General features: G+C 43.5%; 1 protein-coding gene across 2 annotated transcripts in view; it reads left to right on the forward strand.

Annotated features, from left to right (window-relative positions):
• The window catches only part of galnt16 (UDP-N-acetyl-alpha-D-galactosamine:polypeptide N-acetylgalactosaminyltransferase 16), a 69,318-nt gene that overhangs the window by 5,282 nt on the left and 45,789 nt on the right, over window positions 1–18,247 (forward strand). The window contains exons 1-4 of one of the 2 annotated variants that reach the window (XM_089120068.1): window positions 2,890–3,281; window positions 11,824–12,005; window positions 13,180–13,278; window positions 15,269–15,336. In XM_089120068.1, coding sequence (XP_088976194.1) covers window positions 3,165–3,281; window positions 11,824–12,005; window positions 13,180–13,278; window positions 15,269–15,336 — 466 coding nt within the window. In that variant the 5' untranslated portion in view covers window positions 2,890–3,164. Of the gene's footprint in view, window positions 1–2,889; window positions 3,282–11,823; window positions 12,006–13,179; window positions 13,279–15,268; window positions 15,337–18,247 lie in introns of those variants that run through there. The other variant, XM_039650997.2, reaches the window with a different exon arrangement.

Consider the following 18,247-nt stretch of genomic DNA (forward strand, 5'->3'; position numbering starts at 1 on the left):
AGGGCTAAGATAATACACTCAGCTAAAAATTGCATTTTTAAGTTCACTTATCTGTTCTAAAAATCAGTTCAAAAATGTGATGACGTCACACAATAGCAGAATGCTAGCGTGTTCCGGTCAACAACAGCCTAACCTGTAAGAAATCAAAAGGACATAAGTACTCGTTCATTCGACTTTTGGTCTATAATCTATATTGAACTTGCGTAATCAACAATAAAATCTATGTTAATTCAACGACAAGCAGGTGAAAGAGACACTTTTAGCCGTTTAGCCCCATAGACTCCCATTCATTCTGCTCTCGCCCGCGATCACCTCCAGTGGAATTCTAATGGAACTGCAGCCAGGATGATACACAACGGGGCTAATAGGAAGTGCCAAGGCTCTCCGTTAGACGGGCTCTGTTTTACCTCACACACACATACACTGAACATTTCAAAAACTTTTTGCCTTTTATGTTCAAACCGGATTCAGACAAAGATGTAGAGATTCAAGAGGAAGTGACACCATGTAGAAGCAACTGGACATTTCTGAATGGTTAGTTGTTGAATTTATGAGCTTACATGTACTGTAGTTGTCTTCTAGTCATTAATTAGCATATTCTTTCAAGATATTCTTCAAATCGTGATCCCAGGGCCCTGTTTATGTAAATACTAGGGTTGGTGATGTCACTAACCCGTGAGGAATGTGTGTAGTCCATACTAGCCGTTTGTTGTAGTCCTTATAAAGCAATTTCTTTAAAAACAAATGTCTCCCTTTGCTTTGAACTTTGAGCGTTGTAACTTTGCAGATGTTGTTTAAGCTCAAACAGCAACATTACACACTAACTAAAGTTAGAAAAGTGAAATCATAATCAACCACCCCTTTTAAAGCTGACAATCTATAAGATGATGAAACTGACGGATGAACAACTTCAGTAAAGGAAAATAAAGTTGTGAAACATGATTTAGCTCATTGTCATGTGACTTTATTGTATCTGTTGTTGGGTTGCATGATTTGTGGGGGAAACAGGATTAGTGGTTAGCTGTGCTAACATTATATGTCTACAACTAATACTAATAATAAAGTTATTATGACTAGTTATTGTAAGATAAAAAATATAAAAATACTGAAAAAATAAATAAAAAATTAGTATGTAAGAATTATATATTAATAAATATTTTTAATATTACTTTATGTACAATACTAATACTTTTTAACAACGGGGAGGGCAACATCTTGTAATTATGCATCAATATGGCTATAAAATAATAATAAAAATAATTTCTAAATAAAGATTAATTAGGCAATAGTACTACGGTTAAATAAATAAAAATCATGATTTCAGCTTCATTTCAATTCATTGTGCTTCCCTAATATCTGGTAAAAAATATATATATATATATATATATATATATATATATATATATATATATATATATATATATATATGAAATTGCCATGGTATAGTGAAAGAACCATCACAGACATAACAATTTAGCTTCTACCTAAACAAATTATCCAACAGCGAGTACTAAATCTCACATAACACACACACAAGGTCCATTCATCAACCTGCAATAAATACTGTTACTAAATCTGCAATAAATGTGTGTGTGTGTGTGTGTGTGTGTGAGATGCTAAAATGCGACAATTCAATATGATAACCCATCCAAATAAATTCAGTCTCTTGGGCATCTGAAGCCTTCATTGGATCAAGACTACACAGCTGACATACAGTAGTCGCTTGTCACCTCAGGAAGGGACAGAAAAGCAGATGGAAAATAATTAGATAAATAATTAAAATAATTTGCTAAACACTTAATTAGATTGTAGGGTGATAGAATAGGACAAACACCTACTAGTTCATTACAGTAATCCAGTCCAGAGGTCATGAATGCTTTTCTGCGTCAGAAACCTAGTTAAATTCTGGGGTGGAAGAAGGCTGTTTTTGTAGCATATGAAAAATGAGTTTCCAAAGACAAGTTTCTGTCTAATTTAACACACAGGTATGAAACTGTAAAAGTTAAGGTTAAATGCAGATTATATTCTAAGAGCTTCTGTGTATGGTTTTTGGTCTAATAAGTAATACCTCAGTCTTAATTTAGAAAATGACTGGTCATCCAATATTTTACATCTTTAACACACTCTGTCAACTTGGATAATTTAGAGATGTCATATGCCACTTCGGCATAACAGTGGAAAGTAATTCCATGTTTTCTTATAATATTACCAAGTGGCAAACTGATTAAAATGAATCTAAGATAAGCTGTGGATGTGAGGTAACAGTGCCTGTTCACTGAATCATGGCGGCTTTATGTACAGGTTTGGTCAAAACTCTTGGCCAAAGCTCTGAGTGCATCCATATAAGCGTCTGCTCTTTCTGGACGTGTTTATGGAATGTGGGATTTTCAGCTCTATTTTCACTTCTTCAGAAATGTAAGGTGAGGTTTCACTGAGCTAAGCCTCTCTCCACACCGCATGAATGCTTCAATATCTCCTTCTCACAGCTTGATTCTCTTCTTCTTTTAGCTCCATTTCTAAGTGTTGAACATGGTTGATCTTTAGGCAAGTTACCCATAACGTGTCTTCTTTCAGACTAGTGTCAAAAATACACATTTTATTCAGTAACAGTACTTGATCTAAGAATTTATTTTTTACAGTGCACTGAAGAAGAAAAAAGGTTTTGTAATTAAAGGGATACTTCACTTCTGGAAAGATGAATGTGTATTTAAAATGGTTATTTATGTAGATGAAATATGAAATTAGTTATGAATTTGGAGCTTTCTAGACTGAGAAAAGCCAGAAAATGTATTTTTGGCGTATGTGGATGAAAGACAACAACTCCCAGAATGCACTTGCTTCGCTGCCCTAGGAGGCCACGCCTACTGGTAACAGATCGCAGCAGTTTAGGCTACTAGTGAGTCTCCTTGATGAGTCTGCCTGAAAATGTGTTTCGAGATCCAAAATGTCAGGGATTCGGCTTTTGCATTCTGCAGTCGTCATTCATTATATTTACTGTGGCGAGCGGGACGAGTGAGGGCCGCGAGAGAACGCCGTGAGGCCAGTGGTGTGATTAGGCTAATCAGATTAGCGGGAGGAGCGGGAATTTTCAATGTTAAAACGCACATCAACCTATCACTTGTTTAGCGTTCATGTAAACACTACATTCATATTCACCGATCGGAATGAATTCAGTTAGTTTGAAACAAAAGGTGTGCATGAAAACAATGAATGGTGACTGCAGAAAGCAAAAGCTGAATCCTGGACGTCAACGGCTGGGTATGTACGGGAAAAAGAAGATGGTAAGCTTTCTCCTACTAAGTTACTCCCCTTTCTCCATAAAACAAGAGCCTGCTTGCTTAGCTTCCAAAAAAAATAAAGATGTCTGACACCATATGTGTTCATTCTGTGAGTGAGATCACCCTCTATGGGCGGGTTGAGAACACATGGGACAGACTTTAGTCTTTAGCCTCTGGCCAAAAAATCCTCCGATGACACAAAATGAGGGTGGAAAGCATAATAATTCGAAAATACTACAGGTTTTCTACTAATACAAAGCTTATTGCTAAATCCTGAAGTATCCCTTTAAAGTCCATTTGACCTCTTCTCTGCATAAATAATGAATATGGTTGCATGTTTGGCAATTTTCTACTTTTATTTACATTGTTTGTTCTTTAATTTATTTGTGCTGTAATTTTGTGATGGGTTTGCTCCTCTACTCAAAATAATCTGTTGAGTTGATTGTTGCCCTTGTCATGTTTCACATATCCAGTGTTGAGGTCCGTGGTGGTGGCATTATAATGTATTTAGTTTTTTGTCTCATGAGTATCATGTGAGTTATACCCATGTGATTTGCCTCTATAGCTTAAACAGAAAGCATAAGTCATAGAACAAATGTTATATAAGCTCTATCAGGCTGAGAAAATATTGAACAATGAAAAGCCACACTACAAAGATTGATTTCTTATTCAGTTTTTTTTTTGCCTTGCTTTTCAGTACAAAATATCTCAACCTTCATAAATCAAGATAGAATTAGCGATGCAGAATGACATTCGATATGTGTTATGTTGTGTTATGCAGACAGAGGTGAAGGAGTAGGGAGAGGTAGATCTTAAAGCCCCTTTATGTGTGCTGAAAATCAAGCTTTTAATGTTGTTTATTGTCCATGTGGTGTTTTTTAATGTGCTTTAAGACAAACCGTCTGCAAATTCATAAGTGGACTGCATTGCTGAGTATTTTCTCCTTAAAACTGCAGTAACAAAGACAAAAACATGGTTTGAAATCGCTGGTGTTTCTGACGCCACAAACTTCCTTGTAACCAATCTGGGGTGTGTTTCCCGAAAGCATCGTTAGCCAAATATGGTCGCAAGTTGGTTGCAATTTCCATTGAACTCTATTGGTAACGACGGAACTTGCGACCATAGTTGGCTAACGATGCTTTCGGGAAACTCCAGGGGTGCGTTTCCCGTACAACGACGTAGTTCACTGTTTCACTACCATAGTACGATCCATCGTTGGAAAAATCAACTAGCTAGTCACGTCTGTTTCCCGAAACCCACTGTCGCAAAGTATCCTTCAACCACGTTGGTTTCGCACGTGGTGGAGTATTAACTACTTTTAATGAAACTGTTTGAGATTAACGCTAGATTTGTTTTATATAAATTACGGACATGTCATCTGAGGACTATTTCTGATTGTTCCCTTTCGTAGTCACTTCGAGTTACGTCAGAAGTGACGGAGATTGGGGGATTTCGCATAGAAAGCCAATCCTCTTCGAGTATTAAAACACGAGCCAATGGCATGCAATGCCTTGGGGCTGCGGAAATTTGCATAGCGTACTCCGCCCTACTCCGTGAGTATAAAAGGAGGAAGTGAACGCAACCGCAGTATGTTTTCGCTTCGGAGCCAAGAGAACCTCTTCACTCCTAAAAGCTGATTCAAGACTCTTCGAGAACGAGCGTCCTCTTCAGTGTTGGTGTGACGGCGGTACCCAGCGAGATTTTGCATTGCCTGCGATCTGAGCAGTGGTCTGCCAGACTTTGCACTTCTCCCTGGTAGCTTCAGCGCTGAAAGAGTGAATTTCTCCTTTCTCTAAAAGTGAAAGTGAAAGAGCTGCACGCGGCACGTCTTTTTAAAGATGGTTCGCCCGTGCCCTTCTGGATGTGGTAGATTTCTGTCATCATCTGATGGTCACGAACGCTGCTTTGTATGCCTGGGCATTCAGCATGCAGCAGCAGCGTTCGTGGATGACTCATGTTCCTTCTGTGGGAGCATGACCATCTCCACACTGAGGTCGAGGCTCAATGATCTCACTAGAGTGAGAGCCCCGGTCCCCCCTACTCGATCGGCTTCCTTCACGAAAGGGGGCCCGTCGACCCGGGGACCCGGCGATCTAACGGTGACGGTGTGGGATAGAGCCCCGACGATTCCTCGGGCCACACCTCCCGCCTCAGTGCGTGAGCCAGCGAGCGCCAGCTCGATTCAGTCGGCTGTCTCTTCGGCGGCGCCGGCTGCTTCTAGCAGCGCTCCAGATGATGATGTGATGTCTATCACTGCATCACTAGGCGGGCTTGAGTCCTCGGGAGAGGAAGATGCGGCTGCGTTGCCCCCTTCGGGAGTGCCAGCGTTGCCCGTGTCAGATCCCGAGCTGACGGCCATGCTGTCTCGAGCCGCTGGGAGTATCGGGCTAGAATGGAAACCTCCATCCTGCCCCGATCTCTCGCGGATGGATAACTGGTATCTGGACAAAGCTGCCGCCGCAAGGCCACGGCCAACTCCGATACCTTTTTTCCCCGAGCTGCATGCGGAGTTATCGCGCTCTTGGGGGGCTCCTTTGTCCACTCGAGAGCGCGATCTCTCCCCCGCCTTTCCCCCCCTCGACGGTGGGGCCGTCCGTGGGTACACTGGGATGCCCCCGGTGGAGCGCTCTGTTGCGATGCAGCTGTGTCCACAGAGCGCCTCCACCCGTGGTCCTCCTAAGCACCCATCCAAAGCCTGTGGGTTCTCGTCTGCTATGGCGGCGCGAGCCTATAGAGCGGCGGGACAGGCGGCCTCCACTTTGCATGCCATGAGCACTTTGCAGGTCTTCCAAGCGAAGGTGCTCAGAGACATGCACGAGGGCGGGACTGACTCGACGGCATTTAAAGAATTGCGGTCCGCCACTGACCTTGCTCTCCGGGCAACGAAAGTGGCCGCTCGCGCCGTCGGTCAGGTGATGGCCACTTCGGTGGTTCAGGAGCGCCATCTCTGGCTCAACCTGGCAGATACGCGGAGCGCTGAGCGGACTCGTCTGCTCGACGCTCCGCTCTCCCAGGTTGGCCTTTTCGGCGGTGCGGTCGAGGACTTCGCCCAGCAGTTCTCCACCGCTCAGAAGCAGACGGAGGCCATCAAACACATCCTGCCCCGGCGACCAGCTGCTGCCTCCACCCAGTCATCGGCGCAGGTGCCTCCCTCTGCTCGCCGCCGAGGACGCCCCCCTGCGGCTCCCCTCCCTCCCGCCCGGCCCCAGCAGCAGCCTTCACCCGGGCCCCGGCGTCGAGGAGGCCGCAGGCCGGCGTCACAGCCCCCTCAGGCCGCTCGCCCCGCTAAACGCCAGGCCAAGCGAAGATCCTGACACGGGCCGCTCAGTGACGATCTCGAGTCTTTCCCAGGAGGCGGTAGCAGGCCCCCTCCTTCCCCCGGTGGAGGGCCGGGGGAGAATCTTTTGTTCTCAGCTCCCCGCTGCTCACCCACGGGTGGGCAGCACCCTGAACTGGTTAAAGAAAGACTTGACATCCTCACTGAGCTCACAGACTGGAGTGGGTGCGCTCGATGCCCCCGTGCGTCAGCCCACACACTCCTCTCTGTCTCTGAGGGCGCGGAAGGGTGCGTGTGTCGTCCCAGGGCTACACCAATCCCTTCCCCCTCTGTCGCCAGACCCCCGGCAGAACAGACCCCCGTGGAACGCTCCGCTTTCCCTGGTCCCTTCTGTCGGGGAGCGGGCTTCGACGCATCCGAGCGGGGTAACTCCTGCACGCGTGCCAGTCGACCCGCACCGCTGCCCCTCCGGGGGGACGTCTGTGGTTCGCATGACCCCGTTGGCTCATTTCCTGGAAGCCTGGCTAGCGCTTCCTGGGATATCCCGCTGGGTCATCAGAACGATCAGACTCGGCTACGCGATTCAGTTCGCACGGTCTCCTCCCCGCTTCATGGGAGTTCGCTCCACGATGGTCGGTGGCAATGCCCCAGTCTTGAGAGCGGAGATTGCGACCCTGCTGGCGAAGGGTGCAATCGAGACGGTCCCTCCAGCCGAGGTGAGGTCCGGGTTTTACAGCCCCTACTTCATTGTCCCCAAAAAGACCGGTGGGTTACGACCGATCCTGGACCTGCGCATTTTGAACCGTTCTCTCCATCGACTACCGTTCAAAATGCTCACGGCCAAACGCATTTTCGAATGTGTTCGGTATCAGGATTGGTTTGCAGCGATCGACCTGAAGGACGCGTACTTCCATGTGTCCATTTTACCTCGACACAGACCGTTTCTTCGGTTTGCCTTCGAGGGCCAGGCATATCAGTACGCCGTTCTCCCATTCGGGTTAGCTCTGTCCCCTCGCGTCTTCACGAAGATCGTCGAGGCAGCCCTTGTTCCCCTTCGCGAACACGGGGTTCGCATCCTGAATTATCTCGACGACTGGCTGATACTAGCACACTCTCGAGCTCAGCTTTGCGAACACAGAGACCTGGTGCTCCGGCACCTAGCCCGTCTGGGCCTTCGGGTCAACCGGGAGAAGAGCAAACTTTGCCCCGTGCAGAGGATCTCTTTTCTCGGCGTGGAGATAGACTCGGTCGCCATGTCCGCGCAGCTCACGAACGAGCGCGCGCACTCACTGCTGACTTGTCTTCGACAGTTCGAGGGCAAGAGTGCGGTTCCACTGAAACTATTTCAGAGGCTCCTGGGGCATATGGCATCCGCGGCCGCGGCAACGCCGCTCGGTTTGCTTCATATGAGACCGCTTCAGCTGTGGCTTCGCGATCGAGTCCCGAGGTGGGCATGGCATCGCGGCTCGCTCCGAGTCCCAGTGACTCCGGCATGCCGGCGAACCTTCTTCCCGTGGTCGAACCTCAGCTTCTTACGGACCGGCGTCCCTATTCAGCGAGTTTCCAGGCATCTCGTTGTCTCCACGGATGCATCTACCACGGGTTGGGGTGCCATGTGCAATGGGCATGCAGCCGCCGGTTCCTGGACAGGAGCCCAGCGCCTCATGCACATCAATTGCCTCGAGCTGTTGGCAGTACGGCTCGCCCTACACCGCTTCCGAGCGTTACTCAAGGGCCAGCATGTGCTTGTCCGCTCAGACAACACTACGGCAGTAGCGTACATCAACCACCAGGGGGGTCTACGCTCACGCCAGTTGTCGCAGCTCGCCCGCCACCTCTTGATATGGAGTCAGAAGCACCTGAGGTCCCTTCGTGCAGTGTACATTCCTGGAGACCGGAACTGGGCGGCCGACGAGCTGTCCCGGGTCCGCCCCCTCTCCGGCGAATGGCGACTCCATCCCCAGTCGGTCCAGCTGATTTGGGACGAGTTCGGGGAGGCACAGATAGACCTGTTCGCCTCTCGGGACTCGTCCCACTGCGCCCAGTTTTATTCTCTGACCCGCGGCACTCTCGGCTCGGATGCGCTGGCGCACAGCTGGCCACGGGGCCCACGCAAGTATGCGTTTCCCCCAGTGAGCCTCCTTGCACGGGTGTTGTGCAAGATCAAGGAGGACGAGGAGCAGGTCTTGCTGGTAGCCCCCTACTGGCCCACCAAGACGTGGTTCTCCGATCTCATGCTCCTCGCGACAGCACCTCCTTGGCCTATTCCTCTGAGACAAGACCTACTCTCTCAGAGACGGGGCACTCTGTGGCACCCTCGTCCCGATCTTTGGAGGCTGCACGTGTGGCTCCTGGACGGGACGAGGCAGGTTTGAGTTCGCTGCCACCTGCGGTGGCGGCAACCATCACTTCCGCAAGAGCGTCGTCCACGAGACACCTTTATGCGTTGAAGTGGAACCTCTTCGTCAATTGGTGCTCTTCTCGCGGAGAAGACCCCCGGAGATGTTCGATCAGTGTCGTGCTTTCCTTCCTGCAAGAAGGGTTGGAGCGCAGGCTGTCGCCCTCCACCCTTAAGGTTTACGTCGCGGCCATTGCCGCTTCTCATGAAGCAGTGGAAGGTAAGTCCTTAGGGAAGCACGACCTGGTCATCAGGTTCCTGAGGGGAGCGAGGAGGCTGCATCCGCCTCGTCCTCCCCTCGTACCCTCTTGGGACCTCTCGGTAGTTTTAAGTGCTCTGCAGAGGCATCCCTTTGAGCCTTTGCAATCGGTAGAGTTAAAGTTTCTGTCCATGAAGACAGCACTCCTGGTTGCATTGGCCTCCATCAAGAGGGTGGGGGACCTGCACGCATTCTCCGTTGACGAAGCGTGCCTGGAGTTCGGGCCGGCTTACTCTCACGTGATCCTGAGACCCCGGCCTGGATATGTGCCCAAGGTTCCCACCACTCCCTTCCGGGACCAGGTGGTGAACCTGCAAGCGCTGCCCCTGGAGGAGGCAGACCCAGCCTTGGCACTGCTCTGTCCGGTACGTGCTCTCCGCACCTATGTCGACAGAACGCAGTGTTTCAGGACCTCAGACCAGCTCTTTGTCTGTCATGGAGGGAGCCAGAAGGGAAGGGCTCTCTCAAAGCAACGGCTGTCCCACTGGATAGTGGATGCCATTGCTTTGTCTTACCAGCAGCAAGGCCTTCCGTGCCCCCTTGGTGTGACGGCCCATTCCACTCGGAGTGTAGCCTCCTCTTGGGCTTTAGCGCACGGCGCCTCGCTAACAGACATCTGCAGAGCTGCAGGCTGGGCGACACCCAACACCTTCGCCAGATTCTATAATCTGCGAATTGAGCCGGTATCCTCTCACGTACTCGTTTCGGCCAGTTCTGGATCCGCTCAGGTGTCTTCGCTTGCTCGCCACTCCACTCCCCGGACTGGATAAGTGCGATATTTCCTCAGTGCTTCCATTGAAGTCTCGAGTCCTCCAGCACCGACGATGCGGGCACCACTGCGTTGCTCTGGATGCTAGCTAGGTGCCTCCATGCGCACGGTTCCCCATGGTAACCGTCTCATGTGTATTATCCACTGTAAGCCTCTCTGAGCATGTGTCTTCCCTTGGCAAGTCATCTGCCACCCCTGGAGTTTAAATCAGTAGCCACCTGCGGTTGGTACTCCAGTGTTCCATATGCGTTCCTATGTGGCCATATGTGTATTCATAAGTCCTCCCTTCGGTAGGCAGCTGGTAGCATGTCCCCTTCGGGATATGTTTCCCAGTGTACCTTGGTAATCCTGTGTCAAAGTCGGATCCCCAAAAAAAAAAAAAAAAAAAAAGGTAAGGCTCGGGGGTTCAGTCTTTCGCAGGGCACTGGAAGACAGCTTGAAGATGGCGTGATGGCACAGACCCCCAATCTCCGTCACTTCTGACGTAACTCGAAGTGACTACGAAAGGGAACGTCTCGGTTACGTATGTAACCCTCGTTCCCTGAGTAGGGAACGGAGACGTTACGTCTCCCTGCCACTTCTGCTGTATCGCTGGGTAGAGGCCGAGTTCAGTCTTGGCTCCTCAGCGAAGACATACTGCGGTTGCGTTCACTTCCTCCTTTTATACTCACGGAGTAGGGCGGAGTACGCTATGCAAATTTCCGCAGCCCCAAGGCATTGCATGCCATTGGCTCGTGTTTTAATACTCGAAGAGGATTGGCTTTCTATGCGAAATCCCCCAATCTCCGTCACTTCTGACGTAACGTCTCCGTTCCCTACTCAGGGAACGAGGGTTACATACGTAACCGAGACGTTCTCAGTTGTTTTGCTTTATTACCAGACTCAATATTTGGCTCGTTCTTACATAGTAGAGCACGTTCACACATCTTCAAACACGTTAGTTCAAATCTTTTGAAAAACTAAAAGACGTAAATTACATTTGTATGTATTCTAAATAAAAGGCACCGGTTGTACTGAATGTCAGCTTGCTTATTTTGCTCAAGATAAGGATTTATTACCTCCAAATGTCATGCAATATAGAAACGATGCCTCTAACCACAGGTCGAGAGCTGTCGTTCAAACCACACAACTTTGTGATACTGTTTGCGAATGTCCGTTGGAACGATGGTTTCGGGAAACACCGACTCGTTAAACTATGCAGATAACGAGGGAACTTGCGACCATAGTTGGCTAACGATGCTTTCGGGAAATGCACCCCAGTTCAGCAGGGGCGGGGGCTCATTTACATATTTATAGAACTACGCATACTAATGAGGCAAGAGTGTAGAGTTTTATTCAAGCTATTTTAAGGCATGGAGAATTTTTAATGTCATTGTCATTGTCATATGTCATTTTGGTGATAAAAGTTTGAAGGGATAAAATGATTGACCACAGGGGAACTTTACTATTAACTGTTTAACTATTAATAAATAAAGATAATCCAAATAACAGGAATCGCAGGAGTGCAATGACGTAACAGCTTTGGCTTCAACTCAAAGTCACTGCTAGGGAACAGTGGGCAGGGAAATTACACAAGACAACAACAAATTCAACCAGAAACAGGTGTGGGGCATAATTGGTAACCATGGCAACAAATGAAGAGTGGAAACGTAGGATAAAAAAACGGAATAGGCGGTTGGCTGTGTAGGGTTAAGGGGATTGCACTAAGTTTGAGCTATAGCAACAGTGATGCTTGCCTAATAACACAATTATTGATTTATTATAGTATAAGTGTGTAATCTCTGTGACCAGTGTTGAGACTCTGCAATCATTCACCAGGATGTGTAATTGTGTGTCTGTCAGGTGACTCATGCAACAAAGGTGGAGCAGCAGGGTCAACTGTTGGGCTTGTTCGATGAGAAGGCGTTTCTTTCCAGTAAGCAGCTGAAGGCAGGAGAGGATCCTTACCGGGAACATGCGTTCAACCTGCAGGAGAGCGACCGGCTAGGGAGCGAACGCGCCATCAGAGACACACGCCACTATCGGTAATATGTTCATTTGTTAGATATTTGGGCTATTTCAGGACTGGGGTCAGATTTACCCACATTAGTTTAATTTAATAATTCCCACCAATTTCTATTGTATTATTTGTATTATTTTGGGATCTATATATGAAGAGTTCAGATGCAAAAGCCTCTAAATGCCATTTGATATTTTCTTCTTTAATGATGATTTTTATCAAACTTGTATATTTAAGTTCAGTAATTTCACTTAAATAACAATTAATAGGTAATTATCATTGCAATTTAAGTGAAATTACTGAACTTAAATATACAAGTTTGATAAAAAATCATCATTAAAGAAGAAAATTTCAAATGGCATTTAGAGGCTTTTGCATCTGAACTCTTCATATATACTACCCTACAAAGCAAAAAGGCAGTATTTGTTGTGCCTATTTACACACTAAGGTGCAAATAACTACTAGTAAGTATAAATAGTATTTAACATGATTGACAGGGTAAAATGGGTTTCAAATCAAAACAGAAAACATCCCTTGATGCACTTTTTCTACTATGAAACTCAACTAAAGAATGAACTTTGGGTCTTAAATTTCACAAGTTCTCATGTATTTCAAATTTTAGTCTTTGACGTCTACAAAAAAGGTTCTCTGTAAAGTGTTGATTTTGGGCATTTTTTTAATCCTTTCCAAAACACATTTATGTGTCGAAACTTTGCTTGCACATACACCCTAAATGAGAAAAACTTGCACAATTTCAAGAATGGATATACATAGTTAATATATAGTTTAACCATTCATCTTCAAGCAGTTTGAATATCGAATGCGGGTCAAACTGACCCAAACACAACAGTGTTCAGCTACCAATAGACCTTAGTCAGGTTAGATGCCATATTGAATTTGTAACACAGATGAAAGGCTGTGGGGGATAGACATACAGTCTTTATAATAATAAAGGTCCTAGATCACATCATTTTCACAACTTACAACTTTTAAAACTGTTTTATGGAGTTATTGTATCCTGATAGTTTATTTGTCCGCTGAAAAATCAGCATGTTGCTATCAGTGTCAATATGGCGCTACCCTTGTGTAGTATCTGTTCTGTTTAAATACACTCCTCATGGCAATGCAATTGTCTACCATAGTGTGCACAGCCGTGTAAATGAAACCCTTCTGTGTGTGTGTGTTTGCTGTATTCACAGATGTGCCTCTATGACCTTTGACCCTGACCTGTCGCCCACCAGCATCATCATCACTTTTCACAATGAGGCGCGCTCCACCCTGCTGCGCACTATTAAAAGGTAACAGCCCGAACACACACACACACACACACATTCAGCTTTACAGCAGCGCTTACACGCATGAAGAGGAAAATACAGCATAATCCTGTTACCATTGAAGAACCTGCTGTTACCTAAAGAGCTATTTCTACCTATTTATAAAAAGCTTTACTTGCAGATAATATAATATTAATGAAATAAAAAGAGCACACTTTAATGAGCTTTTTGTAATATCAAATTTAAAGTTGTACTTTAATTACATTTTAAATTGAAGTACACTTATTTTGATGTACTGATTAATATATTAAAGCACATTTAAAGTATTTGATTATAATTTTTAAATGTAGTGTGTTATTTGGTATTGCAATTAAAGTTAAAGAAGAACTATTGCTTTTTTCCAACTTTTTTTCCCAAAACCTCTACAAAGTTACAAAGCACAAAGTCCCTCCGGCGGGAGTTCTTCTCTATAGACCATTTCGCGAGTTGTAAACAACACTGGTCCAGAGGCACTTCCTGTTTGTAAATGGTTTCTTTATTTCAAATGTAAAGAAAATATCTTAAAGATGTTTGTTTAACTTTTTGATTCAGTTGTATAAGTTCTGTTGGTTGTACTTTATCCCAATGTTTATATAGTGTTAAAAACTGAAACAGGAAGTGCTTCTGGACCAGTGTAGTTTACATCTCGCGAAATGGTCTATATCAGTGTCAGTGTTTCTGAACTCCTGAAACGCCTCCATTGTAGTCTTGAGTTTCTTTCGGGAATGAACACGTCACAATATTCCTCATTTAAATAATTCATACTCAGAATAAAGGGACGGGGCCTGGTTAAGTTAGTTAGTAGTGTGTTGAAACTGGCGGTTATAGTAAGGGGCGGGACATTTCCTAAACAAGCGAGAAAGCTCTTGACCAATCACAACACACTGCTCCAGTCGGCCAATCAGAGCACGCTTTTCAGAAGGAGGGGCTTCACAGAGACAAAAACTGGTCCCACTTTATATTAAGTGGCTTTAAGTACTATGTACTTACATTGAAATTAATAATTTGATACAATGGACTTATTGTGTACATACATGTTTTTACATTGTACTTATATTTTAAAAATACCAGCATGTAATTACAGCTATAATTACTTTATGTAATTACATTTGTAATTACACAGTTGACCCTCCCCTCACCCCTTAACTTACCCTTAAACCGACCCATACCACCACACCTGTCCCTAACCTTACCCGTATCACACCTCAATAGCAGCAAAAGTGTTTTACAATACAACAGGAACAAAATAATACATTGTACTTATTGTTCAATGTAAGTACATAGTACTTAAAGCCACTTAATATAAAGTGGGACCCAAAAACTAAATGGGTGTGTTTCCCGAACTATGATCACAATTTCCATTAAACTCTATTGGTAACGACGGAACTTGCGACCATAGTTGGCTTTGGGAAACTCACCTCAGAGCGTTACTGACAGACTGGGAAGAGACAAGCTGCAACAATGGAGAATGTGGGAAAATATTGTGTTTTTTAAACATTCAAGCATGAAACGATAAAAGTAAAAGTGCCGTTCTTTAATATAAGATATCTAGATTACCACAAATGCTTGTCTTGTCATTCAGCAGTACACGTTAAACATATTTCAAAGAAAATAGTAATAATTATGAAAGTAAGATGTACTGTCTTACGTGGGTCAAAAGAGCATTAAACTAATTGCTTTTGAATTACATTTAAACTACATTTATATTTAACATTACATTCAGTGTGTTTTAACAAGTGGTGGTCTGCTAATGTGCGGTTCTTCTTCACAAGGCATTTAGCTCTGCGATCACTGTGGTTTTATAGGCATCTGTTGGGGTGTTAAAAGTAAAAAGAGCCCAGCCACATCTGCATTATTTAAGGTTTCATTCATGTCTGTAACAACAGAGCAGGACAAGTTACACACAGAAGTTTACTTAAGGTAAGGTATAATGCATTAGCCTTTTTATATAATCACCCTGTTCTTTTTGTTTCAGTGTACTGACGAGAAGCCCGCCTTATTTGATACAGGAGATCATTCTTGTTGATGACTTTAGCTCCGACCGTAAGTAGAGCTTCATTTCATTTCACACACACACCCACACACACACAAAAGCACTGTATGAAAGCACTGAATAATGACAAAGTATTTACTGCATTTGTGTGCCCTCATATTTGACCTTTGAGGACGCATTGCTGTAGTTCTTTATAATAAATATTGCTCATTCTATGTTCATCAATGAGCCAAGACTGAACCCGGCCCTGCTGTTGTCATGGCGAGGAAACAAACGGCACAATCAGAATTGCAGCTCTGTTGTGATTAGTGTTGTGGAGCGACAGAGAGACATGAAGTTGGCAAATGTGATTTTTCCCTTTATAGAGATCATGTGTTGAGCTTAGGCAGTGCTTTATTCAAACACACACACACACACACACACACACATGCAGAGATGCAAGCAACTGAAAATGAAATAAGACTGCACGGTAACACTTTAGAATACGGTTCCTTCGTTAATGAATAACTACACAAGAACTAATGAGTAACACAATATTAACAATCTAGTAACTATTATTAACTAACAAGAAACTCTGATTAACGAACTAGTAAGTAATAGCGCACAGACGAAAGTGGTAGTTCACTATTAAGTATTTAATAACTACTATTTTTTTAATACTTCCCAGAGAACTACTGAAGAAGTTTATTAACAATCTAGTAACTACTATTAACTAAAATAAATTCTTATTAACGAATTAGTAAGTAATAGCTCACAGATGAAAGTGTTACTAGATACTTCTGTGGGAGTTACTAATTATTTGGATTCGTATTATAAAGTGAAGATCATTGGAACTAACTAATAATTACTTAAGTGTTACTAAAGAAATTTTCTAAAAGTATACTAAAGTTCACCAAAAATCTCAAACGTTTGCACAAATCATGACTAGATCATGTAGTAACACTTGAGTAATTACTAGTTAGTTCCAATAATCTTCACTTTATAATACGGATTCAAATAATTAGTAAGTAATAGCTCACAGATGAAAGTGTTACTAGATACTTCTGTGGGAATTACTAATTATTTGGATCCGTATTATAAAGTGAAGATTATTGGAACTAACTAGTAATTACTCAAGTGTTACTACATGATCTAGTCATGATTTGTGCAAACGTTTGAGATTTTTGGTGAACTTTAGTATACTTTTAGAAAATTTCTTTAGTAACACTTGAGTAATTATTAGTTAGTTCCAATGATCTTCACTTTATAATACGGATCCAAATAATTAGTAACTCCCACAGAAGTATCTAGTAACACTTTCATCTGTGAGCTATTACTTACTAATTCGTTAATAAGAATTTATTTTAGTTAATAGTAGTTACTAGATTGTTAATAAACTTTTTCAGTAGTTCTCAGGGAAGTATTAAAAAAATAGTAGTTATTGATTACTTAATAGTGAACTACCACTTTCGTCTGTGCGCTATTACTTACTAGTTCATTAATCAGAGTTTCTTGTTAGTTAATAATAGTTACTAGATTGTTAATATTGTGTTACTCATTAGTTCTTGTGTAGTTATTCATTAACGAAGGAACCGTATTCTAAAGTGTTACCGACTGCACTACTGATTGCTTCAAGGGTTCAGGTCTGATGAGTTACAGAAACTATGTCGGGTTTCTGAACTACAATACTGGAGTAGTTGCCAGTTCAACTTCAAGTTCGATTTACCTATCTAGAGTTGCAGTGCTAATCATATACAGTGAATAAACTGCAAAACTGATTAGTCCCACTATATTAGCTGCTTTTAAAGGGTCGGGTGATGTCACTTCTTGTTGATGTTTAAAGTATTGTCAAACAAAATGGAAGCTAGCTAGACCCTCCCTCCTTACCCGCTAACACCCCAAACCCCGCCCCCAATTCCTTTTTGTCGGTGATTGGCTGGAACTGTTTGTCATGTTTCCCCAGTTTGTTTTTGTTGCTGTTTTTGGAGCCTAGGCTGTCTTCAGGGATCATGTTTTTTATACAGTGTGTTCAGGGGACAGGCAGAGGCAGAGATGTTTGCTGTGACAAAAACAATTTTTGGTCTAAAAAATATGTGATATTGCTTAGAGTACCTTTAACTACGTACTTATGTAAAAAAAAATGTTTGGTGCAATTTGCTTATTGTATTCAGCTTGTGCTGCTGTTGAGGTGGACACAGTGCGGTTTGGTGGTATAGGTTTAAGGCTTGGTTAAGATGTAAGGGAAAGGCTAAAAGTATCATTATAGATGTAACTACGCAGATATATATATATATTTATATATATATATATATATATATATATGAGTACAATGTAAAGTGTGTGTGCACAATAAGTGCACTGTATCAAATGATTATTATAAATGTTAGTACACATTTAAATCATCCATTTAAATGATGAGATGTTTTGTCTTGTTATTCACTATAAATATCTAAATATTCTTACATATAGAATATTTTGTTTTGATTACAAAATTATTTGTAATTTGATTACAAAATTACATTAGATTTTTTTTTAAAATAAGAACAAGATGCCAAAGATATAATTTGAATTTGTTCTTTTTCTTACCCCATTGACAGATTATTTTAAAGGGTTAGTTCACCCAAAATTGAAAATATGAAGATATTTACAAATGAAGATATTTTTGATTAAATTTGAGAGGTGGATCACTGCTACATAGGCTGCCTAAGGGATCGAAACTTGACGGCCCAGAAAGTCAATGAAGAGAAAGTTTTCGAATAAAGTTTTTATTTTTGTTTGTTTTGTCGCACAGTTTCGATCCCTTAGGAGCAGTGATCCACCTCTCAAATTTAATCAAAAATATCTTCATTGGTGTTCCGAAGACGAACTAAGGTCTTACGGGGTTGGTACAGCATGGGAGTGAGTAATTAATGACTTAATTTTCATTTTTGGGTGAACTAACCCTTTAATTATCAAACTTAAGAAACCCCTTAGTTTTATCGG

This window comes from Pimephales promelas, chromosome 15 (assembly GCF_988280905.1).
Source record: "Pimephales promelas chromosome 15, fPimPro1.hap1.1, whole genome shotgun sequence".
In the NCBI taxonomy this organism is placed as follows: Eukaryota; Metazoa; Chordata; class Actinopteri; order Cypriniformes; family Leuciscidae; genus Pimephales; species Pimephales promelas.